At 36.9% G+C, this 20,631-nt stretch overlaps 1 protein-coding gene across 1 annotated transcript in view; it reads right to left on the bottom strand.

Annotated features, from left to right (window-relative positions):
• The window catches only part of Rtel1 (Regulator of telomere elongation helicase 1), a 265,901-nt gene that overhangs the window by 31,003 nt on the left and 214,267 nt on the right, over nt 1-20,631 (bottom strand). The window contains exons 15-16 of the mRNA XM_068351830.1: nt 2,853-2,972; nt 1,922-2,056 (exon numbers count right to left, since the gene is read on the bottom strand). Coding sequence (XP_068207931.1) covers nt 1,922-2,056; nt 2,853-2,972 — 255 coding nt within the window. The remainder of the gene's footprint in view (nt 1-1,921; nt 2,057-2,852; nt 2,973-20,631) is intronic.

Genomic DNA, 20,631 nt, shown 5'->3' with positions numbered 1-20,631 from the left:
ACGTAAACTGAGAATTAAATGAATTTCGGAGCTACCTAAAAAGTTCTTGGCATTAAATTCCTAATGAAACAAATTCTAACTACACAGGTTGGAATGGAAGTAATGTCATCACTCCCTCTATAATCAAAGAGCCTAGAATCTATACTAAAACACTGGAATTAACTGCAAAGAAAAGAAATTCTAAAATACTTCTAAGCTTATTATCCCCTAAACAGTATTTAGTAAATAAAAAAGTTTTATTGCCAATAGCATCTGGTGTTCCCATGCAGCCACCCATCCATGTAATGACTACACCCAAAGTTGCTTAACTTCACTGATCAGAAAGGAGGCAGTATTTTTAATGTGGTATAGATGGTGTCCTTGTAAACCCTAAACATAAAGGTTCTCGTTTCTTAGTCATAATGATAGATACAAAGGAAAGGATTTTAGTGAAATTGATAACAAGGTTATGTAACAGACTGGTCTGCTACAAATATTCACAACACTATTGAGGTATCAAAGACTTTAGACTAAATGAAACTAAAATTAGCAGCCATTTTTTGTGATGGTGATTACAAAAAGTATCTGATTTTGTTGAAAAAAAAGACACCCTGAGAAATTCCATACAGGGAGAACGAGTGCCTATTATAATGATACATGCCTAACACACTTCAGAAACATCTTAAAAGAAATAAAAAATAAAAAGGAGGTAAAAACAGACTTCTCTTGATCGCTTTCTTATAAAACAACCCCGCAGTCCAAGTGTTGAAGGTGAGAAAGTCAAAAGAGCCAAAAGTGATAGTGGAAGTGATTAGCCTATGTAGAAAAAATAAAAGCAAAAAAAAAAATTATAAAATGAAAAGCCAAAAAAAATACAAAAACAAAAAGCTAAAATAAAATACAAAAGGAAAAGCCCCCAAAAAGTGTTTGTGTAGTGTGAGTGTGTATCGTAGGCTATGCTAACTCTGCCCTCTCTCCTTGCCTCCTCCTCCTCCTAGCTCACCTTTGTTAGCCACTCATCCCTGTCTCCATGGTAAGTTGGTTACAATTTTATTCTTTATTTTTCTTTTATTCATCCTTTCTGTTACATGAAGACTTAAATATTAAGCATTTAGTAAGTTCATTCAACCTTTTTAATTGCATATAATCTTCCCGCTCTCTACAGCTACCAAATCGTGTGTGTGTGTGCTGGTAGCCTTGCTTCTCTCCCTCCCTCCTCCTGCCATGCATCCCATATGCTGCTAGTGCTCGCCTAAGTCTTAAATATTAAGCTTTCAGTATGCTAATACAACGTTGTGTGGTTATCTTGCCACTTTCTACAGCTACCATATCGTGTGTGTGTGCGTGGTAGCCTCGTTTCTCTCCCTCCCTCCCTCCTTGCCTGCATCCCGTATGCTAGCACTAGCCTAGGCAGCGAGTACAACTATTTTTTTATTGTTTTTATCAATATTTATTATCATATATCAATTTGTGTCATTACTGTTGTATTTATCTTTCTTTAGTGATTGTCGAGTGTAATTTGAGCATAATTTGAGCTTGTTTTGGGTAAATTTCTTACCCTTGGAACAGATTAATTGTTTATTTTAATTCAAATGGGAATAATTATTTTGAGATACGATTTTTTTTAGATACATTGACGGCCATGGAACGAATTAAATAGGTTTTCAAGGTATTAGTGTACTATACTACTAATACCAAGTATTGTAAATAGAAATACCCACAAATATAGGGCCTCACTGATTATGTCTAGAGAACACACAACAGAAAGCAAGAGGAATCTGTTTACCAGATACAGTAGTAGACTCCAGGTGGAGAGAATATATACAGAAAGGCTAGCCAAAAACTTGATTTAAATTTTGTAATTTTTTCCTTTTCTTGAAAACATAGTTTATAAATATTGAGAGGGTCTGAAATAATTTAAATAATGTTTGCAATGTCTCACCTTTTTCTTGAAAAACATATCATCAAGATATTTCTGTTTCAAAACTACTCTGGGATCCTTCATTGGGGGAAAGGGTAACCCAGTGATAATGACAGCACGTCCATTTCTGTCTGCAAAATCTAAACCTTCGGATACCTGTGACGATAAAAATAGCAGACACCAATAGTATAAGTTTTACAAAGCTTTCAAAGATGTAAGGAGACTCATGACCTAAAAAAACTTTAATAACTTTAATTATAGCAATATCTTTCACAATCTAATCATTAAATGGAACTGATGATTACATGTCATAAGTTCTTTACTATGAATAATTGTTTTCTTGAGTAAAGGAAACTTTGTCAAATACTTCAATGCAAACTTATTAACAGTTTTATAAAAATCTAAGTTATCATTAACTGAAACAAATGGATTTTTTCTTATCTTTAAAAATTAGAAATCATATATATCATATTGTTCTCTTACCATCAAGCCTACCAAAAAGTCTAAATATAAACTAGTGTACTCATAACTATTGAAAAAAAAAATCATCAGCATACAAAATTTAGAATCATTCATTTTCATGGTATCAACAACTTTTCAAAATGAAAAAAAGTATTATTAGTCACAAGATTAAAATCATTACAATTTTGACAAATATCTTGAAATAATTTGGAATTTAGAGGAATTAAGACCCACTTATTTGGAGAAGCAGGAGGCTTATTATCTTTGGAAGGGTAACAAATAAAATTTGACTTGAAATAACTAGTGTCAACTTAGAGCTGTTGCTCACAGTCATGATTCAGCTATAAAGAAATATCCATGAGATCTTTCCAGCCATAGCCAAGCTTGCAGGTTTCAGGCTGACATGATATGCAATGATTATTCTTCATGGAAGATGTTTATATGGTACGCCTCTATTTTTAAGTCTACACCTATTCAAACTAGCACTTACCTTTCCACGACATACTGCCATGAAACATGCTCCCTTGAGTGAAGGATCATTAATTTTCTCGTAGAATTCGAACATAGCATTCTGGAATTCCTCCTTTGTTTGTGGCTCAACATATATTGGCTGGAAAGATAAAAGATTACCAAAGACATTTAGCATATTCAAATTAGTTAAAACTTTCTTCAGTAAAATTTCCACTGTTCATGGAAGGTAGTAAAAGGGTTGCATTACCCTGGAGCATACATTAAATGTTCCAGGGACAGGAAGATATTCAAGGCGTGTGAATATTCTTTAAAGTTGGTGACGATTAATCTATACTCTGTCTCAATTTAATGATTAGGTTAAACAGCATCATAATAGTAATGAAAAACAACAGAAGTGCAAAGTAGAAGAGAGTTTACAGAGAAGGGGGGTGAACTCTTACATCTTTGACAATGAAAGAGATAATGAAGGATATTGTGGAGAAAAAATGTGGATTGCAAGTCTTGGACTCTTCTTCACATTATCTATGGTTTCCTTACAGATATTGCATAATCTATTTAAAAAATCTGCTCTATAACACATTCAACAACCATTAAAAATTTATGAGTAAGAACCTTTATTTCTGTTACTATCTCACCATTTTATGTAGTTTTTCTTGAACTTGCCCTTCATTTTAACCCAGTTTTTGGAGCATAAACAGCTTCACGTCAGATTTTGTCTTTACTAGCTTAGACATATAATTAGTTCTATCCATTCCTCTCGTCTTTTGCACTTCTACCTGAATTCCAATCTAGTCTATGTCTTCATCACTGTCCTTTTTTAAGATTAGGACCTTCCTGCTTGTCTTCATTCTGCTAGTTCCATATCCATAAAATTTTTCATTCCTTCTCATCACTTGTTAAAATGATCTCCATCTATCTCCCAATGATCTCAATCTATCTCTTAAAAGTCTATTTTCACCTTTTGGATGTCATATTATTCTTTAGAACTTTCTCACTGCATTACAGTTCAGCGTATCCAAAGGTAGCAAATATATTCTATCACATAGGCTTGGCCTACCCACCACAACAAGATGCTTAAGGGGACCGTCCGCCATGTCCTGCTTTTTTTTAATGATTCAAAATACACAATTTCTATACATGTTTTAGACATATGTAATACCTTCATCATATAAAAATTTCAAGACATTTGATCAAAAACCTTTTGATTTATTAGCAAAAATCATGATTTAGAAAAAAAAATTAGGTACATTTTTCTCACTAATATGACACCAATTCTATTGAAAATCATACCATCCAAACTTCTTTATAAATCACATAATTCTGTGACATATTTTATATTTTCCTTTTTCTTTTTTTATGAATTTTTTCTTGATTTTCTTCGTCTAGATGTAAAATAATCATTAAAAAAAAAGAGGAAAAGGGAAATAAAAATTCTGGTACACAAAATTGTGGGATTTTTAATCTTCTTTTCAATTATATCATTCTCTCTAAAAACTGAGTAATAAATAAATGAGAAAAATGTATAAGTGTGAATAATTATGTTTTTGAGTTATGAGCTCCCAAAGATTTGCTATAAAGTTTTGTTTTTTTCTTAAAAAATCAAGATAACATTATTATGATAACCTTATTTTGTACTTATATTGTTTATTCCTACATGAAGGCTCCCTAAACAAGGTATTTAAACCCTAAGTTTACTAATACACTAGGTGTAAGGGTGCCATGAGTTGCCAGCAGCTTCTCATTGTTGCCAGTTTTAGTCAGAATGATCAAGCTTTGTACCCTTTTTCATGTTTCCCTCTCTTCTTGGTTCTTTTTTGTTGCTCTGTTTACTTTTTGTTTTTTCTTTGACCTTAAGTAACATTGGCCTTGCTATAAAGTTCAGGATGACGTGAAAACACAATGTACATACGAATGCAAGTAAACAAACACACATGCAATGAAACTTCTATATGTCTTTGAAAACCCTGGCTGGTCTTCTCATAGATCATAGTTTGTGTTAGCTTATCCTCTACCAATGCCTTCTATCTCTGCCAGACATACGAAATTTCGAAACATAAGTGAAAAAAATTGCTATATACTGTATATACAAAATTAAACACACAGACTATTCTGTCAAACTCTGTCATGCAGACGACGCAGTAAGGATGACGTTATCATTTAAAGACCGCTTTATCTTCATATTAGTAAAATTATTTGGCTGAAACTTCTGGAGAGCATGAACAGTGTAGAATATGTTTCTGCATACATAGAAACAATAAAACGATTTTTGATTTTTTAAAGTGTTTATGTCAAATAGCATAGCGGACGGTCCCCTTAACTTTACTCTCATTATTATCATTTTCATTATTTGCCAAGCCACAACCCTGGTTGAAAAAGCAGGATGCTACAAGGCCAGAGGCCCCAACAGGGAAAATAGCCTCGTGAGGAAATGAAACAAAGAAGAATAAGCTAATTTAAGAGCACTGACAACATTAAAATAAATATTTCCTGAATAAACTATAAGAACTTTAACAAAACAAGATGAAGAGAAATCAAATACAGTGAACCCTCGTTTATCGCGGTAGATAGGTTCCAGACCTGACCGCGATAGGTGAAAATCCGCGAAGTAGTGACACCATATTTACCTATTTATTTAAATGTATATTCCGACTTTTAAAACCTTCCCTTGTACGTAGTACTGTTAACAAACTACCCTTTAATGTACAGAACACTTAATGCATGTACTACAGTACCCTAAACTAAAACAGGCACAAATATTAAAGGCGACTTTATATCATGCGTTTCCTAAACACGCCAAAAAGCACGATAAAAAATGGCAACCAATGTTTTGTTTACGTTTATCTCTGATCATAATGAAGAAACAAACGCATTTACACATCTGTGTATAGGTTAGTTTTTGCATCGATTATATTGATTATTCAGTACAGTATGTTGATTTTGTTATTACCAATGTTTTACTTAATTTTTCTTAGGACTTCCAAATGAAATGTTTTTCTTTATGACGCCGCCTGAAACGACGGCGTCATAAAGTACGCTCAGTAAACAAACGAAGGCATTTAACGCGCATGATGAAAGTGATAAATAATGATATTACAGTAAAAGCTTTTATAAAATATGTTATTACAAATATTATTTACCGTATCTATATAAAATCATACATACGTAGCAAAGCAGGAAAACAATTTACGAGAGAGAGAGAGAGAGAGAGAGAGAGAGAGAGAGAGAGAGAGAGAGAGAGAGAGAGAGAGAGAGAGTTGTTTTACATACGTAAATGTAAATTTAAAAAAAAAAAGCCCCATTTCATATAAAATAGATTACAAATACTTTACTTTATCATATTACAGTAGTCTGTATAATACTGTAAAGTTCAGTACAGTATGTTGTTGTTATAGTCGCGGCGATGAAATTCTCACGAAACAAAAACACGCCATTTGATTACAACAGCTGATTCTCTCTCTCTCTCTCTCTCTCTCTCTCTCTCTCTCTCTCTCTCTCTCTCTCTCTCTTCGTGTTATACAATACTTACATTTAGATGAAGAAACTAAATTAGTTTTCTTAGTGTCAATTAAATACGAAACGAAAAAATTTATGCCGAGTCTACATCCATTTCAATCATAGCTAAAAATACGGCATCCGATTTCATCAGCAAACCACTATTTTTTGGGAAACATCATCTTAATCTAGAAAATTGCTACTCTTTAAATAGTTAATTGCACATTAAGAAAGCGTGTACTTTTGTTTTTAAATTTCGGGTGTGTTTTAAAAATTGAGTATTGTTGACTTCTTTTTGGTTTACTTTTGGCTGTGATTAGATCAGCTGACATCTAGCTGCCGCTCGAGTGTACGAATACACTAACAAAGTATCGTTTATACAATTTCTTAACTTATTCAAACCATCTGCAGTATACAGTTGATATTACATAAGCACCAATGTGTTATAACCTATCAAATTTTTTTGTTTATTACATTTAAACCCCCCTCTCTCTCTCTCTCTCTCTCTCTCTCTACCTCTCTCTACCTCTACCTCTCTCTCTACCTCTCTACCTCTCTCTCTCTCTCTCTACCTCTCTCTCTCTCTCTGTGGGCTACTTTTCACTACCTCCCGTTCCTTACCTCTCTCTATCTCTCTAACAAATGATATCTTTGTTGCTCCTCAAAGTTTCATTTATATGGAAAATCAATCATGATTCAATTTTCCTTACTTTCTCCAATCTCGCACCATCGGTCACATTGCGGTATTTTCAAAATTTCTGGAAAATTCGCGATATATGTATATACATGGGTTATGAAAAAAATCCGCGAAGTGGTGAATCCGCGATGGTCGAACCGCGAAGTAGCGAGGGCTCACTGTAGATCAGTGTGCCCAAGTATACCCTTACGTAAGAGAACTCTAACCCAATTTAATTCAGAATTCACCCTACATGCTTCCTAAAGCAACCACATGACTACTTTCCTGACTGAACTTTTGATATCATTTCATATCTAATCAACACAGGCTCTTTACTTTGGATAATTTTCTCCTTTCCATTCCACTATTCCCCTTTTTAAAAAATTTCCTGAATTATTCCACCAATTCAGCTGCAAATACTAAGTCTTTAGAACACAACAGATCCCAGGGACCCTCCCTTTCCTACATCACTATGATAAACAGTAAAAGATTCAGTGCTGATCCTTAAAGAATATCAACATTTATATCAAATTCTTCTGATGTATGTACACATGTTTTGATTAAATCTTGTGTTTAGGAACAGTAACATCACTACATCTAGTCTTTCTAGAACCTATAATTTAGTGAATCATTATACAAAAAAACAATTAATCAGGGGTTACCATAAAATTCGTTCACCACATATGGAGTAAGCAGAGGGTTACAGGCACCTCCTTTATAAGGATCCAAGCTGCCACCTCAGACTTCTGCATCATGAATTCTAGGCGTCTAAAAGAGCAGCTAGAAATGCAGAAGTAAAATGGTTTTGATGCAGAAAAGAAAATGTAAATACTAAATTTAAGTCTCAACGAGATGATCCCAAACCTGGGATATACTGTGTACCACTACCTACCACTTGGAGTTGTTATTATTATTATTATTATTATTATTATTATTATTATTATTATTATTATTATCATCATTATTACTAGCCAAGCTACAATACTAGTTGGAAAAGTAAGATGCTAAAAGCCCAAGGGCTCCAACAGAGAAAAATAGCACAGTGCGGAAAGGAAATAAGGTAATATAAAAAGTAATGAAAATTAAAATAAAATATTTTAAAAACCATTAACATAAATACAGATAATTCATATATAGACTATAAAAAGATTTATGTCAGCCTGTTCAACATAAAAACATTTGCTGCAAGTTTGAACTTTTGGAGTTTTACTGATTCAACTACCCGATTAGGAAAATCATTCCACAACTTGGTCACAGCTGGAATAAAACTTCTAGAATATTGTGTAGTATTCAACCTCATGATAGAGAAGGCCTGACTATTAGATCTAACTGCCAGCCTAGTATTACGAATAGGATGGAACTGTCCAAGAAGATCTGAATGTAAAGGATGGTCAGAATTATGAAGAATTTTATGCAACATACATAATGAACTAATTGAAAGACTGTGCCAAAGATTAATATCTAGATCAGAAAAAAAGAAATTTAATAGACCATAAATTCCTGTCAAACAAATCAAGATGAGAATCAGCAGCTGAAGACCACACAGGAGAACAATACTTGAAACAAGGTTGTAGGAAAGAATTAAAACACTTCTTAAGAATAGATTGATCACCGAAGTCTTAAAAGACTTTCTCAATCAGCCAGTTTTTTGTGCAACTGAAGAAGACACAGAACTAATATGTTTCTCAAAAGTAAGGTTAAGATTTGAAATAGGACCGGTTAGGTCTGGAATATTACACTGAAATAAGAAGTAAATGGACTTCTGAGGTACCAAAGAAGAACTAATAGGAATAACAAAACTATACTAGTTACAATGTAGTAGCCAAAGGCTGGAGGGGTACTACCGTTACATTCCCTCTTTAGGCAACAAGCCTAATTTCTCTGCTAAAAGAAAGCCTTCTAAAACACAAGAATAAACAGCAAAGAAAAGTATTTCAAGAACACTTTTGAGATTATTAACCACAAACAATTATAAAAAAATTAGCTTTTGAAACCTGCATTTATAGTTTTCATTCATTAGTTCTAATGAAGGATTCAAATGAGGACATAATTGTATACTGAAATCTATAACAGGGTCAAGTAACTGATTAGTCTTATATAAATCAAAATATCTTTGAGGTATTGAAGACTTAAGAGACTAAACAAAACTATTAACAGCAGCCATTCTTATTAGTAGTGATTACAATTTAACAACACTTATCCTCCACGTAAAGGGGGAATTGAGAGGTATATACTGTATTCTTAAAAGCAGATGTCTCCAAACACTTCGAGGCAAAGTCTGCATCAGAGCTTTCTGACAAGTTACAAAGGAGTTTTAATTGTAAGACTTAATTTGACACTTGAATCTTAAAACAGATGTTTACAACTGGGAAGTTACTTCTGCATATACAGTAATACTTCTTGATACAAAAGTTTCTGTGTGAGATTAATTTAGGACACGTAAAGAGATACGAAGATTTTTTCGCATCATATTATGAAAAACTTCTTAAGATATGAAACGAGATTCGCCTGGCCACCGAAAAATAATTCTAAAATCAATATGCCCCAAAACTTTAAACTCACCAACATCCTCCATTGGTTATCTCCCTACTTTGATGCTAGTTACCACCATAAGATCCTGCTCTCCTATTTTACATCTAAATATTTTTTAGTTAAAAACACAATAAACCTTGCTGTATTGTGTGTATGTACAGTACGTACATGCGAACAATGCTACTGCGCATATCAGAACATTAGCAATATATTTTTCTTTCATTTCAGTAAATAATTAATATATCATAACTTGTATTTTGCTTTTAATGTCATGATTATTCATTTAAATTAAATCAGATTAATAGGTAAATTTTTAAAGTAGAATCACAATGACCAAAACTGTACTGTATTTATGAATGCACACTGCTACGATGCATATCAAACACATTAGCGATATTGTATATTTTCTTTCACCTCGGTGAATAACAAATCTTGAACATTTTTTCCTTTTAATGCCATGATTATTCATCTTGAATTAAACTTATATCAATAAGTACATTTTTAAATTAAAAACACAATGAACGGTTCTGTATTGTATGTATGTTTAGTATTTATGTATGCTCAATGCTACTATGCATATCAAAACAGTGATATATTTCTCTTTCATTTCGGTGAATAAATAAATTAAAAAGCTATTTACTGAACAATTAAAGTTCATTAATTCTACAAAGAAAGTACACATACATATTAAAGTCAATGAATCTTGCTTGTACTATAATAAAATTGACTTATCACTAATGAATATTAATTGTATTAATGAACAATAAATTACCTACTGTTAAAAATATGCGCAAGTTGAAGCAAACGGTTTGGTTATGCACGGCAAAAAACGTACCTCGCTATGGTAAGGGTAACATTAATAAAGTACACTATGAACGGTACTATATATTTTGTATATGTACAATATTGTTCTATACAGTACTGTATGTATTGTATTATTTTCCATTTATGATTGCATTTGTGTTCTAATAACTACTTCATTTACAGGTATCAACAATTAGGTTAGGTATACTGAATGATTCAAATGTATTTGGCTGTATTTCATTGTGGTCATAGCTTTATAATAAAATTTAATATGGTGTTTTTGTAGGGCTTGGAACAAATTAGGCGATTTACATATAAAACTGCCCTCATTATATGAAAAAATCATGACCCGAAAGCCACTCCGGAAAGAATTAATTTGGTATTTAGTGGTATTACTCTATGTTGAAGTTCAGGGACAAAAAGCATAACCTAGGCAATAGCACCTTCAGAATAAGAGCAATGTATCATTTTGTGGATTAAACTTTTTATCATTTCCAAATATATTTCTTCACCAAAAACAAATAACTCACTACAATCTTCAGGTCCCCTTCATGGTAAGATTCATAATGATAATAAAAGCATGAGTGCTAATATTTACCCAACTAACGTAAACCTGTGATGAGCTAGTGGCCAAGTGAACCAAATGCGCTGTTATCTGGAATGTGTTGTAATCAACCAGCTTTAGTTAGAAGAATCCTATGATATGAAACTCCCTCTTCACAAATGTATAATGAGGTTGCCTAAGAGTGATTACTTTAGGTAGAGGAGTGATACAAGGATTCAAACTACCAATTTTGTCCTCTGCCTCGCAACCTAGATGTCTAAAAGAATGACTAAAAATGCTGGAATGCAGAAGTTTGGCAGCAAAAGGATCTAAAGTAAATAAAGATTTTGTTGTTCTATGGGAGGATCGCTACTTTGTAAGGACTAGTGAACATTCAGAACCCTTAATGAATGAAACACTATGTGATCATAACCACTAGACCCGACCAAGGAAGTTGGGTTAGTGTAAACAACAAGGAAGGTAAGCCAGACTTACAACCCACAAACGAAGATTCGCTGGCCTTCTGAGAATAACAAAGAAAGGTCAAATAGGTTAAGAGCTTTTAAGTCTCATTACTAACCAAACTTGACTGGCGAGTATTTGGTGCGTCATAGCATCAAAAAGTATTCTTGTCTCCTCTGGAATTTCCCTTGAACTAGAAGTGCTTTCTCTCCTAGGTCATTTTGGGAATCTAATGTCAGTAATTCTGTTCACTATGTAACTTTACCACTGCGCACTGTAGACTTTCAAGTTCCTTATACACTTGAACTTGAAGCTTACTTTCCCCAAGAGGATCAGTGGACATCATACTCTTCACGAACGATTACCTAAAACACGGAGCTATCCCTGTGAAAGGATGATAACAAATCCAGCAGGGAAGAAAATTTAAAACATAATAAAAGCTTATCATAACCTGAAGAGTGATACATCTAGATATTACCAATTCAAACAAAAAACTGAATAGCATGATACCAATACTTTTCTTACCTTTCCTTGAGATATTTTACTCCAAATTCCAGAATTTTGCCACTCATCCCTACAAGAACGCATGATTGGGTAGGATGGGAAGAACACCAGAAGACCATCAGGTACAATACGTGAAAAGTTGAGGATGGTATGTCCCAAGGAACGAATATAATTAGGATTACTCCTGAAAAATATGCTAAGTATTAGGATAAATAAGCTAGCCTAATTTCACAATTAGCACACAATATCTTTGTTTTTTCTTCTACTTATCTGTGAGCACAAGGATGTAATAATCATAATACAATAATCTTTCCAATTTAGTTCAAATAATATTCTAGATCTAGAGAATCTTTCACTTTTCATACTCTGCTGTTCTCACAAATACAAAGCAATACATGCACTACCAACAATTATTCTTTATGGAATAATTACAATTTAACAACCTCATGGGTAAAATGTTATTTTCATTAGTAAAATAAATTTTTGAATATACTTACCCGATAATCATGTAGCTGTCAACTCTGTTGCCCGACAGAATTCTACGGAAGGGATACGCCAGCGATCGCTATACAAGAGGGGGGTGTACTCACAAGCGCCACCTGTGGCCAGGTACTGCAGTACTTCTTGTTGACACCACTTCAATTTTTCCTCGGTCCACTGGTTCTAAGGGGAGGAAGGGTGGGTCAATTAAATCATGATTATCGGGTAAGTATATTCAAAAATTTATTTTACTAATGAAAATAACATTTTTCAATATTAAACTTACCCGATAATCATGTAGCTGATTCACACCCAGGGAGGTGGGTGAAAACCAGTGTACATGTATATCAAGAAGCTAAGTATCCCGTATTTCATATTATCAGTTATTCAAAATAACAATGAAATTACAAGTACCTGGTAAGGAAGTCGACTTGAGCCATTACTCTGCCTTAAATAAGTTCGTCTTCCTTACTGAGCGCAGCGTTCCTCTTAGGAGGCTGAACAACTCTAAGGTGCTGAAGTATCAAGGGCTGCAACCCATACTAAAGGACCTCATCACAACCTTTAACCTCGGCGCTTCTCAAGAAAGAATTGACCACCCGCCAAATCAACAAGGATGTGGAAGGCTTCTTAGCCGACCGTACAACCCATAAAAAGTATTCAAGAGAAAGGTTAAAAGGTTATGGGATTGTGGGAATGTAGTGGCTGAGCCCTCGCCTACTACTGCATTCGTTGCTACGAATGGTCCCAGGGTGTAGCAGTACTCGTAAAGAGACTGGACATCTTTGAGATAGAATGATGCGAACACTGACTTGCTTCTCCAATAGGTTGCATCCATAACACTCTGCAGAGAATGGCTCTGTTTGAAGGCCACTGAAGTAGCCACAGCTCTCACTTCATGTGTCCTTACCTTCAGCAAAGCAAGGTCTTCTTCCTTCAGATGAGAATGTGCTTCCCTAATCAGAAGCCTGAATAGTAAGAAACTGAGTTCTTAGAACTTGGAAAAGAAGGTTTCTTGATAGCACACCATAAGGCTTCTGATTGTCCTCGTAAAGGTTAAGACCTTTTTAGATAGTACCTAAGAGCTCTAACTGGGCAAAGTACTCTCTCCAGTTCATTCCCCACCAAGTTGGACAGGCTTGGGATCTCGAACGACTTAGGCCAAGGACGTGAAGGAAGCTCGTTTAGCAAAAACCGAGCTGCAAGGAACATGTAGCCGTTTCAGATGTGAAAACAATGATCCTGCTGAAGGTGTGGACCTCACTTACTCTTTTAGCTGTTGTCAAGCACACGAGGAAAAGAGTTTTTAATGTGAGGTCCTAAAAAGAGGCTGATTGGAGAGGTTCAAATCTTGATGACATAAGGAACCTTAGGACCACGTCTAGATTCCAGCCTGGAGTGGACAACCGACGTTCCTTTGAGGTCTCAAAAGACCTAGGGAGGTCCTGTAGATCTTTGTTGGTGGAAAGATCCAAGCCTCTGTGGCGGAAAACCGCTGCCAACATACTTCTGTAACCCTTGATCGTAGGAGCTGAAAGGGATCTTACTTTCCTTAGATATAACAGGAAGTCAGCAATCTGGGTTACAGTGGTACTGGTTGAGGAAACTGCATTGGTCTTGTACCAGCTACGGAAGACTTCCCCTTGAGACTGATAGATTCTGAGAGTGGATGTTCTCCTTGCTTTGGCAATCGCTCTGGCTGCCTCCTTCGAAAAGCCCCTAGCTCTTGAGAGTCTTTTGAAAGTCTGAAGGCAGTCAGACGAAGAGCGTGGAGGTTTGGGTGTACCTTCTTTACGTGAGGTAGACGTAGAAGGTTCACTCCTAGAGGAAGAGTCCTGGGAATGTCGACCAGCCATTGCAGTACCTCTAAGAACCATTCTCTCGCGGGCCAGAGCGGAGCCAACCAACGTCAGCCGTGTCCCTTTGCGAGAGGAGAACTTCTGAAGTACCCTGTTGACAATCTTGAACGGCGGGAATGCATACAGGTCGAGATGGAACCAATCCAGCAGAAAAGCATCCACGTGAACTGCTGCTGGGTCTGGAATCGCTGCAAACATTCTTGTGAAGGGTCCACTCTGTGGGGATGACCTGACCCTTCCGGCTGAGGTGATCTGCCATGACATTCATACCGCCCTGAATGAACCTCGTTACCAGCGTGAGCTTTCGATCTTTAGACCAGATGAGGAGGTCCCTTGCGATCTAGAACAACTTCACGAAAGAGTCCCTCCCTGCTTGAAGATGTAAGCCAGGGCTGTGGTGTTGTCAGAGTCCACCTCCACCACTTTGTTAAGCTGGAGGGACTTGAAGTTTATCAAGGCCAGAAGAACCGCCAACAACTCCTTGCAATTGATGTGAAGTGTCCTTTGTTCCTGATTCCATGTTCCCGAGCATTCCTGTCCGTCCAAAGTCGCACCCCAGCCCGTGTCTGATGCGTCCGAGAGGAGAAGGCGGTCGGGTTTCTGAACAGCCAAAGATAGACTTCCTTGAGAAGAAAGCTGTTCTTACACCACGCGAGAGAAGACCTCCTCTCTTCGGAAACAGGAACTGAGACCGTCTCTAGCGTCATGTCCTTTATCCAGTGAGCAGCTAGATGATACTGAAGGGGGGGAGGTGGAGTCTCCCTAACACGATGAACAGGGCCAGCGATGAAAGTGTCCCTGTTAGACTCATCCACTACCTGACTGAGCATCGGTTCCTTCTCAGCATGCTCTGGATGCATTCTAGGGCTTGGAATATCCTTGGGGCCGACGGAAAAGCCCGAAAAGCTCGACTCTGAAGATCCATACCCAGGGAGACAATGGTCTGGGATGGGACGAGCTGAGACTCCTCAAAATTGACCAGGAGGCCCAGTTCCTTGGTCAGATCCATAGTCCATCTGAGAATCTCCAGACAGCGACGACTTGTGGGAGCTCTTAAAAGCCAGTCGTCTGACGGAGCCGGACACAAGATCATGGTACTGCTGCACAGTCTGTGAACTGTCAACCATGGGGAAGCGAGGAAGTACAGTGACAACCCGAAGCTGTCTAGACTGTCTGGGTCGTACAGACAACTTATCGGGTTGCTGAGGTTGCCGCACTGCGTCACAACAAGTCACTTCTGCTGGTTGTTGAACGTCTTCCCAGTGACACACTGACTCCGTAAACAAAAAAATCCTCTAACAAGGACTAAGCTTGGACTGCATGTCTTGCAACACAGCTCAAGGTCTACGGGAGCAGGTGTGGTAACAGACGGGGTTAGCGACTGAAGTGGAACCATTACCTTCCCTGGGAGCATGTTATGCTTAAATAAAAGTCCATAGGAGGCTACGCAGCTAAAGGCTCCTCTCCAAATGACAGAGTCCTCAAGGGAATATCAGAAGGAGGGAGAAAAGCACTTTCTCATCTACAGGGACCATATCCGAGAAAGCTAAGTTCTCTCAGTGAGGGTTTCACTGGTGCAAAAGCAGCAGACTAGAAGGCAACGTTATGAAACTGCTTGACAGTCTAGTGAGTTGGCAACAACCAAAGATGTGTGACTGAGAAGCATGCGGTAAGGTATGCAGAGCATGTTGTATGCAGAGCATGCTGTATGCAGAGCATGCTGTATGCAGAGCATGCTGTATGTAGAGCATGCTGTAAGGTAAGCAGAGCGTGTTGCATGGCGTGTAACATTTCTCAGAAATTCCATGACCAGTGCTAGAGAGAGTAATATCGCATTACCGTCCATTGAAAGTGCACGTGCCGAGGGAATTAATTTAGACTGTTTTGTTGATGAATTTGATAGCCGGCATGATAATCGTAGAATTAAGCTACACTAAATGTACTATAATCTACTTCACCTCAGGAAAGGGAAACTCGCCCTGTTGGCAACACTGCATTACTTCATGCATGCTTGCATGGGGTTTAATATCAACATAATATTACCTTACATTCATAACTCATGATTCATTTGTTTAGAAGATATTTTTGCCATATTTTGCGATTTGTTAAAAATATATTGCAAGGAATACATATATATTTTATATAAGTAATCCAAATAATCTCCATTATCATAATGTTTGTGTAGGCATACATGTATATGATTACAAATGCAAGTTATGAAAGTAATGAGGTGTTATTATTGTCATTAGTTATTCCCAAGTTGAATGGGAAGATGTCTCAAGAGTTGCGCTTGCTGTAAGGGTTGCGGATGCGCAGTAGCAGGTTCCTGAGGAACGAGTTAAGGTTCCTGAGGTGTGAGCTGCGAGAGTTGAGGTAGCGGCTGCGCAGAACGCAGTTCTTGTCTCGCGAGTTCAGGTTCCTGAGGTGCTAGCCTAAGGAGTTGAGACTCTTGCCTTGAGGAGGGTTTAGGTCGCTGCAGCGAGTGCTGAGGTGGCTGCCTCATTGATGGAAGAGGTTGTCGTACCTCAAGAGATTGTTGCCTCGCTGGTGGAACCGCAAGCGGAAGCGGAGGAAGTAAGGCATAAGACTCCTGCTCCCATTGCTGAGGTTGCCTTAAGGAAGGTTAAGGTTGCTGCACAACGCTGGTAACTGGCAACTCAGAACGCGGTAAGGTAGCCTGAGGAACCTCAACTTCGTACGCCTGGCAGACTGGACTGCGGAGAGGCGGAGCTCTCGCAGGAGGAGGCGGAGGTTGCTGCACACCGCTGGTAACTGGCAACTCAGAACGCGGTAAGGTAGCCTGAGGAACCTCAACTTCGTACGCCTGGCAGACTGGACTGCGGAGAGGCGGAGCGTTCGCAGGAGGAGGTGTAACCTTCTCAGCCTGAAACTCACGCATTAAGACCGCAAGCTGCGACTGCATGGACTGCAGCAAAGTCGTCTTGGGATCAACAGACGATAAGGTCTGTTGAGGCAAAGCCTTAATAGAAGATGAGGTCTGTGAGACATCGCCTTACCTCTCTTAGGAGGTGTGCAGTCACCTGATGACTGAGGAGAGTCAGAGCTAACCCAATGACTGCATCCGGGTTGTTGAACTCTAACTTCGTACGTCTGGCATAGGTCTGGACTTTACGTTTAAGAGGTCTTGAGACCTGAGACCAGCGTTTTCTCCCCGAAATTTCTTCTGCAGACGAGCAAAATAAGGGCTCAATCGTCTGCGAGTGGGAGTGACGGTCTCTTAAGACACGCCCGCAACCACCGAGGATACTTCTGTGTGCCGATCAAGGCCTGCCGAACCCTTTTGCCCTTCGACATTGCTTCTCCCCTGGGCTTGGGAGCTTGCAAGAGGTCCCGGACTGGGAGGACGACTGGCACGCACAGAAGTACCCTCACGCACAACACTGACACACTTTGCGCTAATCACTTATCACTTTTGATTTTCTGTTTGCACTTATTTCACTGAACTCGAAACTTTAAGTGGTTTGTACCTGAAACACGCAATTCTATCCTTTCTCAAAAGTTAGTAATTGCGAAAACAGAATTACAATGTAACAGAAAAATCTAATGAAAGATAAATAATTCAGTGGCTGGAAAGAGACTAAACACTAGATCAAATAAACTACGTTTAAAATCTCTCACCGCATAAAGCTTGAGAACAAGAAAAACTCTAGAAACGTTTACCTTCTTCCCCTAAAGAGACTAGGGAGAAGAGCAAAAACGATAACAACGTTACTCGCTTGAACGAAACGTTTATCCTCCTCTTTCTCCCTCCGTCTCTATCTCTCTTGACTTAGAACCTGAGAGAAGAGCCCAATCATATATATCGTTAAAACATATTATTGTTAAAGGAAAATATTTCCCAAAATGAAAAGTTCCTTTATTAGAATTAAAACCATTAAGTTAAGAAAGAATGAACAAAACGCTAGACACGGTTACTCTTACTGCAACGTGACACCGTGAAAACTCTCTCTCTATCGTAACGATAGAGCGCAAGTTGAACGTTCTGAAACGTCAACAACTGCAGAGACAAAACAAAACGTTAGTTCAACTTTGAAAACAGAACGAGACTATCAAAGAAATTCTTTCAAAAACATTAAAATAGCATAATATGTTAACAGGTAAAACCGAAATGACGGGCTCAATGTTAATTAACTTCGGTACAAGAAAAGACCGCCTACTATTAGGAAAGGTCGAATATAAACAAATATAAAAATTAATTTTAATAATTTTATAATAAAAGGAAGTTAATCGAAGAGGCCTATAAAAGGCGGAGAGATATAAAATAAATCTATAACTTTTGTTAAGCAAAATTAAGAAAGAGAGTCTATACTCTCTTAGACACCAACACTTCCGTCTAAGGGAAGGGTCGGCCATTTAAAGGTGAAAGAGAGTTCATACTCTCTTCGTCACCATAATTAATCAAATTAATTCCAAAAGCTAGCTAAGCTAATAATAGAACTTCCTGAATAGCGAAAGCTGAAATCTTAGAGCAATACTTCACCAAAAACCGTGAACAAGACTCCAAAATTATAAGCGTATCCATGAACGTCTTGCCGGAAGCACGACAGAGGAAAAATTGAAGTGGTGTCAACAAGAAGTACTGCAGTACCTGGCCACAGGTGGCGCTTGTGAGTACACCCCCCTCTTGTATAGCGATCGCTGGCGTATCCCTTCCGTAGAATTCTGTCGGGCAACAGAGTTGACAGCTACATGATTATCGGGTAAGTTTAATATTGAAAAAAACCAATTTACAAGGAACAATGAGGCTTAATGTACAATAACCTAATAAAAACTTATAGATAAAGCATACATTTCATATTAATTACGATTACCATTCAAACTTAAAACAATGAAATGTACATATGTTTCATACTTTCTAACTTTATTTAAATTTTCATTAAAATATCAAAACTGGCGATCAAATTAAGGAAGATCTTACTTCTGAAAACTAAATACTGATAAATTTCTACTAGGAAATGAGTTCTGTACCAAGAGCTTGCTCATAAATCTATAGTTTGCAGATCAAAGCCAGACAGTAGGCATCCAGGATTGTAGTTAGCCTATAGCATATAGCACTGTAGATAAAAAAATTTCTATCCACACAAATCAGCCTTTGAAGATTAAATCAAACTTACATTAAACACAAATATTTAAAAGTAAAGGATCTGTGAAAAAATGGAAATGAAATACTATACATGTAATATAAAAATTTTTTTTTGAAGTACTGTATACACTTGTGTAAGAGCCAATCTCGCATCGCATACTGTGGGACACCAAAATTTTCACCCATAAAAATTATTTTATCATGCACCTTGTGCATGAGAGTTCATTTTTAGAGAAGACTAATTATAATAAATTAACCTCCTTTACTCCATTTCTTTATCCTATATTCTGGTTCAATATCTTAAAAAAGTAAAAGAAATTGATTAAAGTATCATTAATAATGTTATACTGTAATCATTGTGTAAATGCATAAAGCCAAAATAGCAACTGAATGAAAAAAATTTGTTTGTCATGAACAATCAAACGGGATAACAGCTGTTTGGTTGTATTTCAACCACTGTGCGATAGTAAATAATTGCCATAGTTACGTTACAAAAAGGAGAATAAGACTGACATTCTTTTGCAGTACAGTAAACTGTACTATTATTCACTATGGATAAAACAACAAGGAAATATACTGCTAACACGCAGTAACTAAATGTGAGAAAACAAACAATGTCCATAGCAGCCAAACTGTTTACAATGGAGGAAAGCTGTATCCAAAGCTGGAGAAAACAAAATGAAAAATTGGTGGAAACTCCTTATGAATGTGCAAATTGAGGAATTGAATGTAAAAGGCCAAATTTAGAAGATGAAGCGACACAGTGTCTAAAAACTGAGAAAATAGTTTCGTTATAATTCTGATATAAGATTCTGAAATTCGGGAGGTAAGAAAAATGGTCATTCCTGAGTTCTTAGTTGGTGCATGCTGGTGTATTTGCTTTCTGAAAAGGTTAACCAATTGCACAAAAACTACCTAAATAATTGAAAAAAATTATTAATTTCCTTATCTTTATAATCAAGCACTGCAAACTAAAAAAATGACAAATATCAAAATTGATATTTTTCCTAATGATTACAAACCAGAGTTCTTTACAATTGGAAAATGATAACAGAGAAGCTGAAAACAGCAGTTAAAAGCTTTAACAAGGTGTAAACAACAGGCAAGTAATTACCCTCTCGGTAGTGGGAGGGGACTCTCTCACTTGTGGCTCATTGTAACATAAATTGGATTGCAGTCAAAACTTTTGCTGGGGATTGGTGATGGTGGGAAGGTTAGAGTAAAAATCTCAGGTTTGTAAAGTTAGGAAAAATTTAAATAATCTTTATAATTCATCATAATTTTATACTTCATCATGTGGCAATTACAAAAAACAAAAAGATCTCATTGCCATTAATAAAG

The sequence above is a fragment of the Palaemon carinicauda genome, chromosome 28 (assembly GCF_036898095.1).
Source record: "Palaemon carinicauda isolate YSFRI2023 chromosome 28, ASM3689809v2, whole genome shotgun sequence".
NCBI lineage: Eukaryota > Metazoa > Arthropoda > Malacostraca > Decapoda > Palaemonidae > Palaemon > Palaemon carinicauda.
Note: the sequence above shows the minus strand (reverse complement) of the source record. Positions and strands in the feature narration are given on the sequence as shown.